Source organism: Podarcis melisellensis (assembly GCF_964234715.1).
Source record: "Podarcis melisellensis genome assembly, chromosome: 5".
In the NCBI taxonomy this organism is placed as follows: Eukaryota; Metazoa; Chordata; class Lepidosauria; order Squamata; family Lacertidae; genus Podarcis; species Podarcis melisellensis.
In genome coordinates this window covers 69,703,548-69,725,255 of record NC_138537.1, presented here as the reverse complement: position 1 = coordinate 69,725,255, position 21,708 = coordinate 69,703,548, and the positions used below count along the sequence as shown (strand labels likewise).

Here is a 21,708-nt window from a genome sequence, read left to right as displayed (position 1 = left end):
CAGCCCCCTGCAATGCAGGAATCACTGCTAAATAATCCCTGACAGGTGGCCATCCAATCTCTGCTTAAAAACCTCCAAGGAAGGAGAGTCCACCACCTCTCATGGGAGTCTGTTCCACTGCCGAACAGCTCTTACTGTCAGAAAGGTTGTTTTTTTTTAATGTTTAGTAGGAATCTCCTTCATTGTTGTTGTTGTTACTGGCATTTTAGCATAACTGGGGGGATTCGGAGCTGGTAGGTATTCCCTATCGCAGCCTTACCAGTAACAATCTTAGGGTCCCTTCAGGCTGGTGTTTTTCTGCATGTGGACTCTGCATTTCTATTTATTTATGTATTTCAACAATCTGTGGTTATACCACTTAATCACTCCAAACGGTGTACAGGAGACCCTCATACGAGACGACTAAACATGAGTTAAAGCAAGTCACTGATGCAATAATAGTGCATCAGAGATGGATTTACACAGGACCATAGACACATTTATTCCACTTTCTTAGTTGTTCTGCAATACGTCCCCAAAGTAACCACATTATTGCCATCTGGAGGGAGTGTTTTTGAACCATGGCATAAACGAAAGCAGAGCATTTGTACTATTGACAAATTGCAGGATTTTAGCAGGAAACTACTGAACATATATACCTACTGGAAAATAAACAATTTAGCTACCCAGAAATTTCTGCAGGCGCAAATGGTATTGAATGTGTGATAGCATATAACTGCCCCAGTAACATCATGATCACATATAATGATGAATGCTCAATAAAAAAATAAAAATCTGAAGGGGCCCTTACAATGAAGCAAGGAACTCTTTTTTACCACTTCAGAAATGGAGATCTGAGGCTCAGAGGTGTTACTTAGCCAAAGGCCACATTAATTGATGCATGATTGATCTGGGGAAATCAGAACCAAGACAACAAAGTAGAATAGCCCACACTGGTTTGGAAGCAGAGTGAAAAATTGAGAAATTGTGTTAGCAGAAGACAGATCTACCAAGTTTCTGAAAGGGTATAGATGCAAAGCGTAATACATTTGACAGATGGGCTTACTTTGGTTCCCAGCCAGCGTTAGACCAGCCAGCACTGTCTTTTATTAAGAGATCTACTTTCACTGCCAGACATTATTGAACAAGGGAAATAGGGGATTTAATTGGGCTGTCAGAAATATTTTGCATCTTGTCTCTGCAGGATCATGTCGCTGGCTCACCTACAAAACAGGTGCCCAGTTCTGAATGCACCAAAACACCTGAAAGCTTACTGGACACTAGCACAATGAAGAGTACTTTTGACAGTATAGTGTGAAATATACTCCTCAAACACTCATAATCAGTTTGGCAGATTTATACAAAGCTGTTCCCAATCAATGTTAGCCTAGACTTCTTGGGAAAACCAGTATTGCCATTCCAAGACAATAAAGAAGTTATAGCAAAACATAGTTCCTCTGTTTTGTTTAAAATATTTATAACAACCCATCCTTCACCTTAGTGATTTCAGGGAAGAGGACAGTAAAAATTTAACACACAGCAATTCCAAGACAATAAACGGAGAATACCTAAATCAGCATTCATCAACCTGGTGCCCTCCAGCTGTTTTGGGCTACAACTCCTATCAGGCCTAGCCAGCATGTGACCTGGAACAACATTAGATCTGGAGAAACTGTGGAAGATGCAAAATGGTGGTGGTGGTAGTGGCTAGGCTGCCAAGACAGCTGCTGCCAGTTGCAGTGGAGAAAAATAAAGAAAGTTGTACTATTGATACTAATAGGTAATGATGGGTTCCACTCACCCAAGAAGCTATTGGAGAATTTCTCCTACCCCAACATCCTTCCAATTTCCCTGCTCACAAAAGGAATTTCTCCAAAAGGGTGGAGAATTTTGAGAGGCCATTTGCACACAGATCGAGTGTAACCTGCATGTCTGGATTCCCAGATGCAAGAATGTGACAGGAGTGTCACATGGAAAGGTGTACTTGCCTTTTTTCTCGATTCTGGGTTCACTCACTTCTAGCAATGTGCCAAATCACTGGACAATAAATAGGGGGATATATTTTGTAGGTGCAATGCAAAATGGCACCAATCAACCCTACTTTTCGCCTTTGAAAATTTACCTTTGATGAGTTGTAAAAGCATTAGGAGATGCATTTCCTTCTTTCAGCTGAAGGCCAGGTAACCGATGGGGTGCGTGTCTGCAGCAGAGGGATTCTCGCTCTCTCTGTGTGCCATCCAGTGTATCTCTGTGCTCCCCCCCTTCCTCCATCTCTACATTTGTTTCAGTGACTCCCACCCAAATTGTCTGAACTGATCACTTAGAGAGAGCCCCCTCCCTCAATCACTTAGTCCAGGGCTTTTCCCAATTGCATAAAATTAGGTCAGTTGTTATATGAAATTAGGCTGAGTATTCCTCATCCTTCTTGCCATCATTATATGCCAAATTGGTGTGAAAAAACAGGATACAACGTGCGTCACCATGTATGTTTGTGACACATATTCTTAGCTGAAATACAGTTTTAAGGGTTGCTACATTCAGTTATAACAATTAAACACTAATTGCCCCCCCACCCGCTTCCTTTTTGTTTCTAATATGTAAACTGACGATGTTGTCGCTTTATAGTCCTCTTTATCTTTTGCAAAATTACTGTATTTTTCGCTTCATAAGACGCACTTCCCCCCTCTTAAAATCTAAGGGGAAATGTCTGTGCATCTTATGGAGCGAATGTGTGGTCCCTGGGGCTGGGGGGGGGGGACCTGGGCTTCCCCCGCCAGCCCCACAAGCTCCTGAGCAGCTCTGGGGTAGCCCGCGAAGCCTCTGCAGGGCAGCGGGGAGCCTTCATCCCGCAGCCCTGGGGAGACTTTGCGTGGCTATCCCTGGCTTTTGCAGGAGGTGGGGGAAGGGACAGAGCGAGGCTCTTTCACTTCCCCCACCTCCTGCAGAAGCCCCCAAGAGCTGCATATTTTTTTTCTTGAACCCCCCCCCCCAAAAAAGTAGGTGTGCCTTATGGTCAGATGCGCCTTATGGAGCGAAAAATACGGTAATTTCAGGAAGGGTGCCTGTACAGGTCACCCAGATTCTAGTCCCATTCCTATGTATACAATGGATGATTCTCTGAAGTGCTTTTTACATCAGCTTCATTCTAAAGCGTAAGGTAGCAGACAAAAGGCAGAGAGACAAGCCAACCACAAAGCATGTCAATAAACAAAGCCAATTGAAGCTCATCGGGAAAAAATATGTCCTGGAACTTGTGCTAAAAAGAGATGTCTATGTACAACAGAGGAAATCAGGCAGATGGAGGCGTCTCTCAGGGGCAGTGTAGAATCACCAACGTTGTGTTGTTCTTAGCAATAAAATGTGTTTCTTTCCCACAGCCTGAATATTACTTTCAATATTCGGAATTCTCACTATCTTTTAAAAACAGAAAATCTGCATTTTAAAAAAGCATCTTTTTCAGATGTGATAGAAACAAGTGAAACTCAAGAGGTGGGTTGAACATCTTCTCAGTTTAAGAACCGATAGCTCTAATTTGGAGAGTGGTGCTCCATATAATCTTCTTGGCAGCAACTCCAACACCTGACTATTTGCCTTCACAGCTGTTCCCTGCCTCTTCATTTGTTATCCTGTACACATGATAGCTTGGTATGGAAGCAATATTTTAAAAGGGGTGGGGGTGGGGAGGAGCTTGGCACCATGACATAAGATACCCCAATACCCTCTGATGGCATACTGCTAGAGGGCAGTTTGCCAAAAACTTGCACTAGCTCAGACTCCCTAAAAACAAATCAAGTTTAAGAGTGCCACCTAACATCTGCTATGCCTTCAGGTGCTGAGATTTTGAAATTAGCAAAGAACTGTTTTACAAAAGTTTTTTTTTTTTTACTCTGCCCAAAAAGGCTTCACTATTTCTGCGTTGTTCTTAAGATGCTTGAGAATTTCGTTAGAATTTTGATCAGTTTGGGGTTTTGAGGTGACCAAGCATGGTGTATTTACGCCCCGCCCCCCAGTCAAGTTTTCTCTAGCACTCTGGAACCTCCTGTTTGCCTGATCTGAAAAACCCCATGGGGAGAATTACCTCATGAGGCCTTCCCCTGGGCTTTAACTGAAGTGTGTGGGCACTCAGAAGGCTGCAGAGTACAGATGATTTGAGCACAAAAGAAAGGGCACCCATAACCTGCCGCCATCGCCTCAAAAATAAGGTAATCACATACAAATAAAAAATAAAACCTTACAAACCCTACCAAGGATAAATTAATTGATTCCCCCCCCCTCCCCTGTGATAATGTTCAAATGCAATTTCTTTTCTCAATCATCAATGCATAATGTTTTGGGGAGGGGAACACAGGAGAAATTTTTGGCACAGCACTTGTTGAAATAGCAGGAGGAGGAAGGGGAAAAACCCCATAGAGCTAGTCAGAAAAGGTGCATCACCAAGCTCCTACAGAAGTTATGTGGTAAGAGATAGAGGGAGAACAAAGGACATATTATTATTATTATTATTATTATTATTATTATTATTATTATTAGCATTGGGAATGGAAAAAGATGGGCAGCAGGGGGTGAAAACAAATCCTGCCACTGGAATGCCAACTTCCTTCAAAATATACTATGGGCTTAACAGGTGGTGAAAGGCAATTGATAAAAGTGGCTGTCAGTAAAACAGTATCTTTATGGCAATGATCAACAACATTCACAACTTAAAATGCATTGGAGCTGTGAGGAAGTTTTCATTCTCTTCCATGTTACTCAAGAAGTGAATTGAATTCTGTGAAACTTTACCATTTGGATTTAAGGCTTGGGAGTGATCATTTTCCTTTTTTATATAATTTTGTTTCTGAGTTTCAGATGTTTACAAATTAATACACACGTCGCTCAGCCCGGACGCTGAGATCAAGCACTCAGGGCCTTCTGGCAGTTCCCTCACTGAGAGAAGTGAGGAAGCAGGTAGAGGCGCCCACCCTTTGGAACACCCTCCCACAAGATGGCAAGGAGCTAAGTAACTATACAACCTTTAGAAGACATCTGAAGGCAGCCCTCTTTAGGGAAGTTTTTAATGTCTGATGTTTTATCATGTTTTTAATATTCTGTTGGGAGCCACTCAGGGTGGTTGGGGAAACCCAGTCAGATGGGCAGCATACAAATAATCATTTTTTATTTTTATTATTCCAAATACACATTCATTTCACATTCAACTTCCCTTCCATCCCTCCATGGTTTTCCCCATAATTTCTAAACTTACTACATTCTATACTTTATCTTTTCCACACGGTAACGGAAAACAGTGCGGAAAAGTGTGGGAGTGGACATTTTCCATCCTTCTCCCCTCTCCGCTAAGCCTTCATATAAAACACCACTGGTTTATGAATGTATTACTTAAAGATATACATCATTTTAAAAAAAGAATAACATTTATTATATATTAATTTTCATATGGTCAGCCAGCTTGGAGGTCAGTTATGAGGCAAAAAAGTGGGATAAAATAATAGTAATACATAACAGCGGCTCCTCCTAATAAGGTTCCCCCCACTCTGACTTTTTTCTAATGGAGCAACATGGCCAAACTGATTTTGTGAACAAAAGTGTGGTTCGTACAGATACCAGATGGGAAATCTCTGCAGAACTTGCAGTGTTTGTCACAATGACTATGCTACAGAAGAGCCTTTCAGTTTCTTGAATAGCAGCATTCGGGGGGTGGGTGGGGTGGGTGATGATTGTACTCCTGCCTCCTGAGTGGACAGTACCTTTGCCCCTCTTTGAACAAATTCACCTTCGTTTTATCCACTCTGCTCTTCGTTCTCAGATTTCTATGGTGGCTCTTTTTTCCTAGAGAGCACACAGAGCTCATGACAAAACAACCTGTCTGGAGACAGCCAGCAGCAGTGATATCTATTATTGATGCTCCTTCAAGGCTAGGAGAGTGTTGCCAAACACATGTGTTCATCACAGGTTGCATTGTTTACTGCAGAGTGGTATTCAGCCACCTAATGCTATAAACTTCTCCAGCACCTAGGGTTGCAATCCTATCAAAACTTTCTTCTTAATAAGGTTCACCAAGTACAGTGGGATTTTCTCCCAGTTAAACATACATAGTATGGGACTCCATAGTGCAGAACCGATTGCTGTGTGGGTTGAACTAACAGTACAGATGCAGACATACCTTGGATGAACTGTAATGGTCACCTTAAATTAGCCCCTTTTGGTTTGTTTTAGTAACAGGTCTAGATTTTTTTTCTTTTTCTTTTTTGTTGTTGATCTAAATTCAAACTGAATTATGCAGTTGCTTGAATCAGACACTAGAGGGAAACAACATGATATATTCAGTGGAACCTCGGAGCTGTAATTTCAGAAGAGGACTTGTTTAAGATAGTTGATTATTATTATTTTTTGCTTCCTTACTACACAACCCAATGCTTCCCAGCACTTTTCAAAAAGTCCTTCCCCAGTTGGAGGGTGGGGGTGGGGGTATGGGATCAGAGCTCTGTGCAACATGAAAATTTGCTCGTTGAGAATGCCATGCTTAACAGCGGAATGCATTTAATTCTGGGACCTGTTTCATGTTCTTCTCTCATTCAGCATCTAGAATGACAGCAGCAGCACAACCAATGCTGCAAAAAGTTGTGGGTATTTGTAACTCAATTTCTCCAGTTTTGGGGGTTTTTCCCCTCTCTCAACAGTCTGTTTGTACCCACCAAGCATGCTCAGTACTAACTGATCTGTTTTATATCTCTTCCCACCCACCCCTTAATTTTTTGAACGTCTGCAAACCCTCTGGTTCCTTTGATCCTTCCAGTACCATTTTGGCTACATAAGAATCTACTAAAAAGGATGGAAACCAAACTATTCCTGACCTATTTTCTGAATATTTATTATTTTTACATCAACTACTCTTTTTTTTTTAAAAAAAGCATAGGCCACATTTTATTCATTTATCCCCATTGGAAACATCATTAACATTTTCATTTTATAAATGTTGGCACAAGAAGATAGACTACTAGGAAGTAGATTAGCAATTAGTCCATTGCTGCATCTACAAATACTAGCCAGCACTCCCCACTTTGGTACACATTATGGTGTCATTCTAAAGGCAAGATGTACAATTGCCCAATTTCCAGGCTTTTAAAAATAATAATAGTGTCTGGCTAGGCCTTTACCAGGTTTTAGTTTGCTCCCAAATGTGGAAACAACCACTACTTAAGGCTTGTTTTCAAAATGGGTGCCATTTTTTCAGATGTTTCCAGCAATCTGGGTGTCTTGAACTATGAGTATATTAAACTTAAGTCACAGGAATGAATCTCAGTTTTGATGCTCAGCCAGTTAGTAAGCTCCTGCACTGGCTCCTGGCACTTCTGAATTATGCTGGCCTGCTCTCTTCTTGGATGATATTCATTTATCCCAGTTTTGAACTTTGAACTTTGTGGGGGATTTTGTTTGTTTTTTGTTCCATCAGCATTACCATCTCACTGCACCCCAAGGATAATGTCTTGTTGGGCCTCTAGCTGGTTCTATAATAAACTCGAGCTGCTGAACATAACCAGACATGGGCACAGAAATCTCAAGCCTAAACTCTTTCATAATACAACACCAAATATAATTCTGCTGTCCTCAACATACTAGCTTTCCCCAGACAGAGAGCTGTTGAGTACATGCCATTATTAAATCTTCTTCCTGAAGTAACATGCTTATAGGAAAACTCCTATTAAAAGCACTTGGCAACAGCTGTCCATCTCCAACTACTTCTCATGCATACCAAAAAAATGCACCTGTAGCAGTGACTATAGGTGTGTGTTTGCATATGTGTTCCACCGCATACCGCCCTCGACTCATCTAGTTCTGTGTCACCCCCTTGGCACAGTCCCTGCCTTGGCTCAGCTGAGCTCAAATGAGGGTTGAGTGTGAGCCAGTTCTCTAGGCTGAGATAGTGCAGGGCTTCACTTTGATTACTGCCCGTCCAACAACCACGGATCAAAGCCTAATGCAGGTGTGTTGCCTAGCAAATGTGCACATGTTGAACCCTAAGGCTGTATTTTGCGTGAACTTTTCCTAACCCCCTCCCTTTCAAGGCAGCAAAATGTTCCAAGAATACCATAGCTGAGTAAGCCTCAAAGGGTTTGGTTTTTTTTTTCTTCCCCTTGCGAAGCCAGCCGTCATGACTATCACCATAAATTGGTCTGCGTTCAAATATTCTCTTATATACACCGTATTGAAATCTAAGCACCTTAGCATTCAGGAGCTGGCAGAACAGTAACAATAATTCAAAGCATAATCTCATGGCTGGTTTTTTTTAAAGTAATGCCAGTTCACTTTTCCAGAGGGTTAGCCCATCACACAAAACTGGTTTATTTCCTTCAGCTTGGAAGCAAATGATGTTAAGATGCAGATTAGAGAGATGGAAAGGCATGAGACCATGGGGGCAATACATTTACAAGACCAAAGAATAACACATTTTTGTGGCATGCTAAGTTTTGAAATCTTAGTTTAGAGCACCTGCCGATTACGATTACTGGATGCCCAAAGCGCTATGAAACCTGCTGGGCAGCTTTACTGAAAACCGCCAGCCATATACAAAGCAGACTTTCGAATAACAAGGATTTTGTTGCAATACTTGATGTGCAGCCAGTTTTCCATGGGACAAATGACCTTCATTCTTGACTGCCACACTTTTCTCGATTAGCACAAAAGCTGTGATATGTTAAAGGCAGGATCTTCTTAAGCAGCCACATTACAGCATTTTGTTGTTGTTGTTGTTTAGTCGTTTAGTCGTGTCCAACTCTTCGTGATCCCATAGACCAGAGCATGCCAGGCACTTCTGTCTTCCACTGCCTCCCGCAGTTTGGTCAGGCTCATGTTTGTAGCTTCGAGAACACTGTCCAACCATCTCGTCCTCTGTCGTCCCCTTTTCCTTGTGCCCTCCATCTTTCCCAACATCAGGGTCTTTTCCAGGGAGTCTTCTCTTCTCATGAGGTGGCCAAAGTATTGGAGCCTCAGCTTCAGGATCTGTCCTTCCAGTGAGCACTCAGGGCTGATTTCCTTAAGAATGGATAGGTTTGTTCTTCTTGCAGTCCAAGGGACTCTCAAGCGTCTCCTCCAGCACCATAATTCAAAAGCATCAATTCTTCGGCCAGCAGCCTTCTTTATGGTCCAGATCTCACTTCCATACATCACTACTGGGAAAACCATGGCTTTTACTATACGGACCTTTGTTGGCAAAGTGATGTCTCTGCTTTTTAAGATGCTGTCTAGGTTTGCTTTCTCCCAAGGAGCAGGCATCTTTTAATTTCGTGACTGCTGTCACCATCTGCAGTGATCATGGAGCCCGAGAATGTAAAATCTCTCACTGCCTCCATTTCTTCCCCTTCTATTTGCCCGGAGGTGATGGGCCCAGTGGCCATGATCTTCGTTTTTTTGATGTTGAGCTTCAGACCATATTTTGCGCTCTCCTCTTTCACACTCATTAAATTGTTCTTTAATTCCTCCTCACTTTCTGCCATCAAGGTTGTGTCATCTGCATATCTGAGGTTGTTGATATTTCTTCCGGCGATCTTAATTCCGGCTTGGGATTCATCCAGCCCAGCCTTTCGCATGATGAATTCTGCATATAAGTTAAATAAGCAGGGAGACAATATACAGTGCCGTACTCCTTTCCCAATTTTGAACCAATCAGTTGTTCCATATCCAGTACTAACTGTAGCTTCTATTACAGCATTTGGTACAGCCCAATTGCCAGGCTACCAAAAGCACACATGCTCCAGCTATGGGGTGTAGATTTCATTCCTATCTAGATCCCTTAAATTGGAAAAGCCTGGAGGCAAGGGAAGGGCCCCTAGCTCAGTGATACAGCACATGCAGAGGATTCCATGCTCAGTCCCTGAGCTGGGGGGAAACCTGTCTGAAGCCTTGGAAATCAACTTCCAGGCAATGTGCTTCATGGGCTGACTATATAAGGCAGTGAGTTGGGCTGGGTGATATATAGTTTTCAACATTATGTTATATCACCAGCTAGACACTGCAATGTACTGGTATATCATGTCTGAAATCAGGCATTCTAGAGGCATTGGCTGGCTTCATGGTTTTCCCCACATTGTAATTTTTGCATAACACACACACACCATGTGAGAAACTCAGATATATAAACTAGGTGTCAAATGGCTTCTTAAACCAGCATTATAGTAGCCAAAACAAAATGCCTAGTTGCCATTGGGGGGCCAGACGGCTCGCAAGCCGTATTTTCCAACTTTTGGGTTCCTGAAATTTGTTCTGATTGTGCAGATAATATATCACAGATACAATTGTACAATATGTGTTGCTAGTGTGTGAAAACAGGCAAGATCCAAGGATGCCCAGGCATGCATCTCCAGATGGTGGAGACATCAGGCTCTATCCTAGTGTCTGGGCATCTTTACTTGGTTGCACATGGCCAATATCTAAGGGCAAAATGCACCTGGCGAATTTTGAATGCTGTTCACAATATATTGCCAGGTCAAAAATTATGAAACCAATATCCTGATATGGACTTCAAACTGGTTTTAGACGATATATGGTTATATTGCCCAGCCCTACTCCTAAGCCATATTTCTATTCTTTGTCTCAATGAGCCCTTTGACACCTGAAGACAGCAGAGGTTGAAAGTCTTCCTACAAGGAACATATTTTTAAAAGCTACCTACTGGGGTGCTGTAATTTGGGAGGTGGGCTCTCTCTCTCACACACACATACAAACATACACACCTGGGAGTTCACTAGTGCTAGGCTGTTAATGCCACCACATGGAAGTCTCTTGCCAGGTGGTGTTTTAGGCAGCTGCTGCTGCTGATCTTTTCAACACATTGTCGCTAACTTTAATGACTTGTTTTCTCCCCCTGCTCAGCAAATTACTATTTCAGGGGGATCAACAGCAGAGCAATAGAAGGAGAAAAAATGAGAAGCAGCCTCCTTTATCTGGCTGCCAGAATGCCATGAATTTTTAAGCATCCCAGTTGAAGACAGACACTTTATAGCTGAGACAGGGGTGTTATTTATTACAGGGCATATATTAAGAACTATTTGGGCTGGTAACATGAAGTCTGTTTGAAGCACATGGGAAAGAGGTGCTGCTCTTTCCCATTTCTCCTCTCTCTTGATATGTTTTTCTGCTCTTATACAAGGCATTATCAGAGAAACTGTGACATTGGATAGATGGAGGCAACTTCCGATACTGCAAATGGAGTGTTCGGCTGCACTCCTTCGTTCCTAGCTTCCCCCAGCATCCCCAGCTCCCTTTGAAGCACCAAAAGTTGCCCTTGCCTTTATTCTGTGCTGCTAAGAAGCCAAAGCAGCTACAGATTCCTTCTCCAGTCAAGCACTAAGATAGTAAATAGTACAACTGGATAGGGTTCCCCCCAACTCATGACTTGCATAGATCAAAAGGCATATACCTGGCTATGGCCAAGATACTCCTGTGAAGAGGAAAAAGAAGAGGAGGAGGAAGAAGGGACCCGAAAGCCTAGCATAAGATATATGCCACTTCACTGGAGACTCAGCTCTTGGGATACTGAACTGAATCAGTTTGCATGCACAGCCTGGAAGAAAAGAAAATATCTGCCTTGTTGCAGCTTATAGTGGGAAGGAAAATACAATAAGCTACACCAAACTGAAAACAGTCATCATTCATTCCTCCACGCCTTTCTCTCTCTCTCTCTCCCTCCCTCCCTCCCCCCCCCCCCCACAGCTAGTGGTCTGTAGCCCTGCATTTCCAATATAGCAAGAGTGCTATCATTGGAGTCCTGTCATGATGTGTACCCAAACAAGTTACAGTGGTACCTCGGGTTAAGAACTTAATTCATTCTGGAGGTCTGTTCTTAACCTGAAACTGTTCTTAACCTGAAGCACCACTTTAGCTAATGGGGCCTCCCGCTGCCGCCGCGTCACTGCTGCATGATTTCTGTTTTCATCCTGAAGCAAAGTTCTTAACCCGAGGTACTATTTCTGGGTTAGCAGAGTCTGTAACCTGAAGCATCTATAACCTGAAGAGTCTGTAACCCAAGGTACCACTGTACTCGTTCTGAGTTGCAGAAGAGCATTCAGCATGGCAAGAACATCTCAAGAGAAGCCCTGCTGAATCATAGCAATGGCCCATCTATTTCAGCAACTCATTTCTCAGAGCGGCCAACCAGATGCCTCAAGAAAGAGTATAAGAAGGGAACACAAGCAACAGCGCTCTCCTATTTATTGCTCCCCAACAACTGGTTTTCAGTAGCATATACTGCCTCTGAACCAGGGGGTTGCATCTGACCACTGTGGCAAATAGTTGCTGGCAGACAAAATTCTTGCCTTCTTGTCTACTTATAGTCAGCTGCTCAGTGAAAGACTTCCTGGTCACCATCACTATATAAAAGCAGCTGCAGCCATTAAAAATAAATAAATCCATAAAATCCAGGAAAGCTAAAGACACAGTACCACGGACAGCGACAAAGAAATATTTGCCTGGCACTAAAAGGACCTCAAAGTTGGTGCCAGGTGAGCTTCTCTGGGGAGCGTATTCCAAGCACGAGAGGCAGCAACCAAGAAGGCCCTCTCTCTCAGTCTCCACACCAAGTAGCAGAGGGTCGGATGGGGTAGCAGTGCTTACCTGACCTGCTGATATTGGAGTCACTGCTGCTTACCAGGAAATAGAGTGGGAACAGCAGAGACCTCCAGCAGGTCTCAATGAACCTGTCTCATTCTTCTGGGCCCCTCCAAGGGTCAGATTCTACCAAATTCCCCATCTCTTTCCACTCCTCCCCCACCAGACCTCTCCCTCCAAGATGTATCCACAAGGCTCATGAGTGGCAGTCGGAAGGTCAGGTAAGCACCCCCACCCCAAGCCACCATTCACAACCATCCCACACCAGTCTGATCCCAAATGGCAAGGGGACTCCAGGGATTCTTCCTGGCCAAATGGTTGGGACAGGGTTATGTTGAGCCTTTTCTAGCTCTACAATATCCATTTTGAGACAGGGTGAACCATAGACCTGAATCATAGACAGTATGGCAGATGTGGCTGAATTGTACATTTCCATAAAGGCATTACAATTCTGGCAGCTTTATTTCCAATCTCTTTCCTAAGTACCCCTGGCATGGAATAGGCCATTTTCAAAAGCTACCATGTGCTGGATTGACGTTTTCATTGGGCTATCCACCATCTTCCCAAGATCTCTTTCCTGGTTAGCCACTGCCAGCTCAGTTACTATTAGACAAGAAATGGTAAATGAGAAAAGCAGAACATTTCTGATTCACACTGTTCATTTTTCATACAGATATGCCACCATAAGGCACTTTATGTGCAAAAAAAAGAAAGAAAGATTTTATTGTATAATGGAAAATGCATGTTTCCCAGAATATGGTAAATAAATATAAATCTTCACACAAATGGATGATTTCGCAAGACATTTTCACTATGTGGAAGGCTCTCTTATTGGGGCTCTACTTCTCTAGCAGTGGCAATACCAACTAGCCTCTATTTCATTGTTGACAACTGCTAATTGGGTAGCAGAGTTGTTCTGGATTTACTTACACCTTATACTGAGCCAGATCACGCCACCTTCATATCCAAGCAAAGAGTTTCCTCAGTTCCTACACTTGAAGTTAGGAATCTGAAGTCAACAACAATTGCCATCCTGGGACAATTATCACATTGCTCCCATTGCAGCTGGGAAAACCAGGAATCTTGTAGTTGTCACTAGATACAACAACTTCTGACCATTAACACAATTGTATTGAAGTAACTAACACAAATAGCAACTAAATAATCTCCTGAGAATCAAACATTGAATTTCTTCCCTTAGTGTAAAGTTTGTTCTTAATTACAGAATCTTCCCACATGGGTTGTGCTGTTGTTGCTGTTATTTTAATCCTAATACAGTGGTACCTCAAGTTACAGATGCTTCAGGTTACAGATGCTTCAGGTTACAGACTCCGCTAACCCAGAAATAGTACCTCCAGTTAAGAACTTTGCTTCAGGCTGAGAACAGAAATCGCATGGTGGCGGTGCGGCGGCAGCGGGCGGCCCCATTAGCTAAAGTGGTACCTCAGGTTAAGAACAGTTTCAGGTTAAGAACGGACCTCCAGAACGAATTAAGTTCTTAACCTGAGGTACCGCTGTATGTTGGTATGAACAAAATGAATACCTTCTGGAAAATCATGACGGGGGAGAATATCCAGAAAATATTCAGCAGCAGTTGTTACCAAATTTACTTACCTCAGGAAGTGGCCAAAGTCCCCCCCCCCACTGCTTTACCTATTTTATTTTACAGTGGTACCTCAGGTTAAGTACTTAATTTGTTCCGGAGGTCCGTTCTTAACCTAAAACTGTTCTTAACCTGAAACACCACTTTAGCTAGTGGGGCCTCCTGCTGCTGCCGCACCGCTAGAGCACGATTTCTGTTCTCATCCTGAAGCAAAGTTCTTAACCTGAGGTACTATTTTTGGGTTAGCGGAGTCTGTAACCTGAAGTGTATGTAACCCGAGGTACCACTGTATTCTTTTTAAGATGCAGGCTGCTTGCAGCAGCACAAGGCTCCCCTCTTTATGCCATTGCACTTCCCAGAATGCCTCAGGAGCAACAGCCTGCTGCATCACATTGCTCTTAGGGCATTTTGGCATGTGTGTCTTGTCGGAAGTGGCATGAGGCTTCTCACAGGAGGGAGGGGAAAGCACCAAGATCAGTAGAACAAAGAGGAGGCAGTCTCAGGTGCTTCCTAGAGTAAGATGCTTATTTAGCTCAGGACCCTTATTTATGTCAACTTGTTTTGTCAGATGGTGTGGATGCTTGTAAACATGCTGAACCTCAATAAAAACTTATTCTGTACAACTGATCTTTGAAAGCTTCAAAAAGGCTGTTATCTCTGCAATGAATAATACTGCCACCACTTCCTGCACTTTCTGGTGAGAGCCAGGAAGGCAACCAACAAACCTCATACATTAATTTCTCTCTCTCTCTCTCTCTCTCTCTGTGTGTGTGTGCGTGTTTAATTCAAAATTCAAGTAGTTCCACTGAAGGACGAATTCATACAGAGCCTTTTCTCACACATTAACCATATTAATCATTCAGCTGCCTGAATGTGGCAAAATGTTTCTCCTAGATCATCAGCCAGGCAGCATGCATGATCACAGAGTTCTAGAGTTGAAAGGTACCCGAGGGTCATCTAGTCCAACCCCCTGCAATGCAGGAATCTTTTGCCCAACGTGGGGCTTGAACCCATGACCCTGAGATAAAGAGTCTCATGCTCTACCAGTTTTGCTACTGCTGAACAGATTGAGTGAATTCTATCATTATGGGGAAAAGAACTGAAAGTGAGACAACCTATTATGGATTTTAAGATATCATAAACATCAATGGAAAAACTTGTCCTGGGTATCACAAGCATTAAAAAAAGGCTAGTGATGAAGTTAGCCAGGGATTACATCAGCCCTTCTCTAGGAACCCGCTGGTACTCAAGAAAGCAAAAAAGAAAGGGGAGAAGAAATAATAGTTGAGCAATGACCGAAAGACTTACCCAAGCAGACCCACTCCGAGAACAGAAGGGCAAGGAAAATGATCTTGGCAGAAAAGTGACACTCCATGGTTCCTAAAATAGGAGAACAGAGATCATTATCATTTAAGTCCTGCTTTATTTAATTAAATCAAAGTGCACTCATGCCATCAAGTGAAACTTAGGATCACACCTCGGAATGTATGGACTCAAAAATCGAGCACAAAATGCACATTAGTTATTTGGGGCAAGAGAAAGGCCAAACAGACCCCCCCCCCCACAACTTTTCAATAAGATTTAGAATGGACTATTGAAGTGCAAAGCCAGGCACTGATCCCAGTAGGTATGTTTACATGTGTGTGCACGCACACACACTATGAACTCAGCTCTGCAGCAGAGTATTGCTCTTTCTGATGCAATCCTGCTTCCTTACCTGCCTCATGTTGCTGGCTGCATAAGAGGCATTGCATCTTAACACACACACACACACTGCTGTGTCAGCAAGAGATATGTTTGCTGCTGAAAGGGGAATAAAAGCTTCTCACCCAGCAACCAAATTTAGGGGATGTTCACCAACCCACAGGGCAGTTCTCAAGAATCTATTAGAACACAGGGTAGAAATTGTTTGATTGAGGGCCACTCTGTTATACACTGGAGTTTCATGATGGACTGTGGATGATAGCAAAATGTGCAAGGCATAGAACGTTGGCTGCTTTGGTAGCAAATATTGAAAAGTCTGAACTGATGCAGCTGTGAATAATGAATATTATAATTAAAATTGCATTTGCAGAAGAGTACAGCTAGCCTGGCTTCCAGCCTAGGCACAGACAGCACTGAAATTGTGCTTCCAGACTGTGTCAGTGATCTCCACCTAGAGATTGATAGGAGCAATCACACTTTATTAATCCTGTTAAATTGTTCCGAGGTCTTGAATACACAGATTATGAGGTGTAGGCAATGCAACCTTGCAGGATTACTCAAGTAGCTTTGCTTGTTCTCAATAGAAATGGATAAATTGGTGGATGTCTTCCAGGGATCTTCCCTGCCCTTGTCTATTCATCCAATTCAAGGTGTGTGCGAGGCCAGATAACAAAAGCACAAGCCTTACTAAATTCAATGAGCATTGAATAAACAGTAAGAAAAACCCATTCATTTCAATGGGGCTTGTGCAAAAGAAATCCTAGTGCATTGCACTCAGTAGAGGGTACATCATTAGTGCTAGCTGCTTCACAACCTGAGCACAGCTGTGATGTGCCGGGAAGAACATTAGCATGCAAACCAACACAAGCGTCCCACTATGGCTCCAGGAAAATCACAGGCATAGATTATTTGAGCACACATTTCCTTACACTGCTGGTGGTACAGGAGACAGAATGAATTATGGCAGCGCAATGTTTAGAAGCATCAAGTTGCCGTGGGTCTACGTTGTTTCCCCAACAATAAAAATCAGTCAAAAGCATCTCACTTCCAGTAAAGAAAGAAAAGCAAGACTCCAAATCACAAGGAATTACCAGGTTTTTGGGTTTTTTTAAATAAAAAAATAAACTAAAATTATAATGCAAGATGCATTTGATAGACGTTGTGCCTATTATACACATACACTTATTCACTTACATAATATAGTTTTATTGAAACCATTTGGTTTTATTGAATGGTCTGAGTCCCTCTTCCTGGTGTGGCCTCAACGTAGTTTTGTCATGAATCTGCACTCTCTATTTATAAGTCCATATTACTGAATGGATGGGAAAGCATGACAAAGTGGATGGGAAGGAATGAACAACTACTCATGCTTCACAAACTTCACATAATTCCCACCACCACCCCACATTCAATTGATCTATTCTCACCCTCCCCAGTTCTCCATATCCAATTGCTACAACAATATTGGCATCAGCCATCCCCATTTTGTTTTAGGGAATGGATTTTGTTAACATGGTGTATAGACCAAGACCATCATTATGTCTCTGGCTGTTATTTAGCGCACCCACCCACACAATCATAAAAATAGGGCATTAGTAAATAGATGTCTCTGTCACTTCCACAATGTTTTCAGATAGCATGGAATATTGTGTCGAACTCCTGTAGTTTAGGTCAGCATTTTTATCTTATGGACCAGAAATTCCAGGCTCAAGCGGTTACCCAACAAATGATTATTCACCCCAAATTCTAGCATAATAGAGCTACTCGTGAGTAAATGGGCTTCTGGGGAGCAGGGGTAATTAGTTGTCAGAACACTGGTCCTTGACAGAATCTGGGGCACCAGGCGATGTAAGCCCTCAGTTAGGTCTCACGAATGCTGAAACAACACAAGACTTTCTGCTCCCAATGAACAATCTTACATATTATGCTGTGCATTTTCACTGATTCACTGATATTATGCTGTGCATTTTCATCCTGCCCTGATTCTTGGACCATGTTTGCTTAGGCTTTATTGTGCTTTGACCCCAGCTACACCTAGACTCTCCTTGGACCAATGCCATTGTGTTTCTGACCACAGGCTGCTGTTGAGAGTCCTGACACGGTCAGAGTACGAAAGGCAGACTCAACTTTGGATGCAAGAAACCATTTGGATGATAGAACTCTTCACCAAGGAGGTGCATTTGGTGCTCCCAAAAAAGCCAACTGTGTCTCCAGCACAGGAAGATGCTGAAAGCCCAGTCCTCAGTTACAGCTTGCAGGATTTGGAGAGAAAGAAAATTCCACTCTCCACCCTCGCCCCTTGGAGCATCCTTTAAAAGCAGTAAAAGCAGAAAAGCAATTTACATTATTTACAAAGACAGAACCAACAGCATCCCTTTTAGCTCTGTGTTGTCTATTCTAAACAAATTACTTACATTATGCAAGCAGTTCTTTAGAGTTGCTTGTGAATTCTGTGCTCATCAATGTTTCAGGTTTCCACCCAGGTGATGCTTCAATCTAGAAAGCATCTTTCCTTTTTTTCTTCTTTTTAATGGCATGGTGTTAGGAATGGGCATTGTTGGATGACATTTGTTATTACTGTGATTTCCCAAAACTATGGCAACAAGTCCTAAGAAACCTGAAATTAGGTACATGACGCCACAATAGCTTTAAGACTTTATCCCCCACCCCCCCAAGAAAGCACACCACAGCAACGACACATGCCCAAATGCTTTTGAAATGGAGGGGGTTGTCAAAAGTAGGTTATGATATGGCACACAGGGTGGGCAGGTCAGCTCTCCAAAGAAACAAGAAAAATCAGAAATTCAGCTTAAGCAAATGCAAGCCATTTATGTGAACTCAAGCAGCTTCATAGACCCCACTCCACCAGTGGTATCTTTAGTCTGAATCTGAGATATTTACTAAATTCCAGACTAATATATTGAATTCCAAGGTTTCATAGTCCCTGCTCACTCTTGGATATAAAGACACACTTGCCACCATAAGATAGGTTTCCAATCCATATATATTTTTATCATTTACAATTGCCATATTTTGACATAAAAATTGTATACTGCTCATCTTACTACTGCGTCCTCTACCAGACGATGCCAATTACCAATTCAAAGGCCCGCTTGCCATGATGAAGTATTAATTCAGGCTAATCTGTCTTCTTTCTGACACCAAAAGGAAATAATCTTCTTGTGGAACATTGTCAAATTATTTTTTTACAATATGAGGGAGAAACCGCAGCATATGGTTAGGAAGCTATTATGGGATGATTCTAGCTTCAGGTTTTGCAATGACAACCATCCGGGACAGTGTTTACAGAGGGTCTGACCAGAGAAGTTTAAAAGGCTAGTAGTAATTAAGCTGCCTCTCTTATTTTAAATGCTATTATTACTGAAACACCCATTTTTGAGATGGGTACAAGACTTTTAGTTCATGCTGGATAATTCAGACAACTATATATATATGAATTTTGATCCCTGTACAAGGTGTGCTGTTACTACTAAGAAGTCCAGTTGAAGCCAGATAAACCCAGTATGTGAAATTTAAGTAATTCAACCAGTCACCTATGCAGGGCCCCATCCCTTATTACAGGGACACACTAGAATCAAAGGAGCCTTAACAAATGAGTGTGCCTTTAAATTTGCTTTAAATTTGGGCTCAGACTGAGTAATAAAGTAAAGCTACGGTAGATTAACCTATTTATTAAAGACTGTGTGGAAATGATATGTGGACAGCCGTACAAGGTCCTTCCTATGTTTGGACTTCCCCCGACTTCTCCACTGTTGAGCATTGAGTTTACCATATACAGGATATAAAATTAAGGGAGAACTTAATTTCCTGCCCATGTTATTATGGGGGGGGGGACATGGTGGTGCAAGTTCACATCTGATGCACCACTAATCTGAACCCATGCCTACTAATTGCCAGAGAGCATTCTGTTAGAGATTGTTTTACTTCTCGGTTGAATAGTGTAGCAAGGCCAGGATCAAGTATCAGTGTGGCAAACTTTCTTCTGCAGAGATCAGTTTACCAACGTGTCCAATTACATCTAAGCCTCTGTTCTCTGCTTTCAGGTCTCTGCTACCAGATGTCAGCTCTTCTCTCAGGAAAGTTCTGTCTCTTCAAGTAACAGAAACATGGCCATATAGAACACCCCTGGGGTTTTTTTTAATACAGTCTTGGGTCAGCATATCTACCTGAGTCTGTGTCAGTCTGAGGATTGACCCACTGACTGTATTATTATGTTCCTTGCATGAGAACGATCAAGGTGATCGTAGATTACTAGTCTTAAATCTTTTATTACCACCTAAGGTTATATTAGCCACAATGGAAATCAGCAGTAATTCCAAAAGCCAAGGAATGGCTGATTTAAGTTTACTTCATGCTTTGTAACATTTTAGCTAATGCTAATAAAGGTATTACTCTATGATTACTTGGACCAACACAGCTACCTGTAATTTAAGGCAATACAGATTGTTTGGTAACTTGACCCATAACAGAATGTGGAGTAGGAAAATTATAGGGAATTTTGGAAAGCTGTAACTATTTTACTTTTCCTTTATTGTAAATCCTGTTTTATGGTTCTTGCACATTTTGCACATTTATGCTAGATGCAGTATTTTACACTAAAATGTTATGAATTGAGATTTAGGCCACAATCCTATGCATGTTTACTTGGAAAGAAGCTTCATTTAAATCAGACTTTCTTTTGAGTAAGCATAGTTGGGATTGGGTTATTATAAGCATTTACTTATGTCTTTAACACTTTTTTTTAAAAAAAAGATAGCTGAAATTGGAGGAAAATAGACACTTGTTTTATATTTATTATACATGGATAGAAACAAAATATTTTTGCAGTGTCAAGATTTTGAAAAAGTATCTCAAGACAAGAAATTTGGGGTGTTATTGGTTGTGTTGCTAAGATTTTGTGTCTTTTGTTGACATGTTACCTAGTTACCAACCATCATTTTCTACCTGCCTTAAAACTAAGTAAATTTCAAAAGAAATTGAAACTAAGAGTCAGGAAAGACACTTTCATTTGGGTCTGAATGATACCCAAATCATAATTCTTGGTAGTAACAAATTGCCATGCAGGGTAATCAGAAACAAAATTGATATTGATAAATAAGCTTTTCTTCCTCGCAGTAGGTGGTTTATTTTAATCTAATGAGTTTTGTATTTTCCGAGCCTTCATATTCCATGATGAAGAGCCGCCTGTACTGGAATTACGAAGTACTTTGAAATATTGTAATTTTATGGCTCATTTTGTAAGGACTCTTGGAAATGAGATTTGTTCCCAGTGAAGAATCTCACCTCCTACCCCCACCGCCCATAGTGATTAAAAACGGTCCCTTAATAAATATAGTTCACTGGCACTTCATATAGAGGATAAATATGATATTACAGAAGTATGACTACTATTTTGCAGCCATGGTGCCAAAAGCTATTACAGACTTGGAATAGTCGCTCAGTAACTTTAAGGTGTTATTTGTGTGGCACCTCCACTTCACATGGATATCAGACATTTCTGTGTTGCAAAATGCCTGTCAGATATGCTGCCAGGTGAAATAGATAGTAGCTTTCGGCCAGATGAAACAATGGACCAGGTGGACTCAGTGTAAGGCAACTTCATGTTTGGCACAATGATCCTACAACTCCACGGGTGGTGTTACTTTTCTTGGGGAGTGTGCTGACTCCCACAAAGTTCCCAGCACCACCTTTTGGATTGCATATGCACATTGCCACTCTGGCTTCACTGAGTTGTGCATCTGCTGTATTTTCTACACTCTTAATACAGTGATATTCTCTCTCTCTCTCTCTCTCTCTCTCTC

At 42.0% G+C, this 21,708-nt stretch overlaps 1 protein-coding gene across 2 annotated transcripts in view; it reads right to left on the bottom strand.

Moving 5' to 3' along the window:
- Window positions 1-15,562, bottom strand: part of CDH23 (cadherin related 23) — a 366,100-nt gene extending 350,538 nt beyond the window's left edge. For both annotated transcript variants that reach the window (XM_081913082.1, XM_081913083.1), the window contains exon 1: window positions 15,491-15,562. In XM_081913082.1, coding sequence (XP_081769208.1) covers window positions 15,491-15,557 — 67 coding nt within the window. In that variant the 5' untranslated portion in view covers window positions 15,558-15,562. The remainder of the gene's footprint in view (window positions 1-15,490) is intronic.
- Window positions 15,563-21,708: the final 6,146 nt, after the last annotated feature.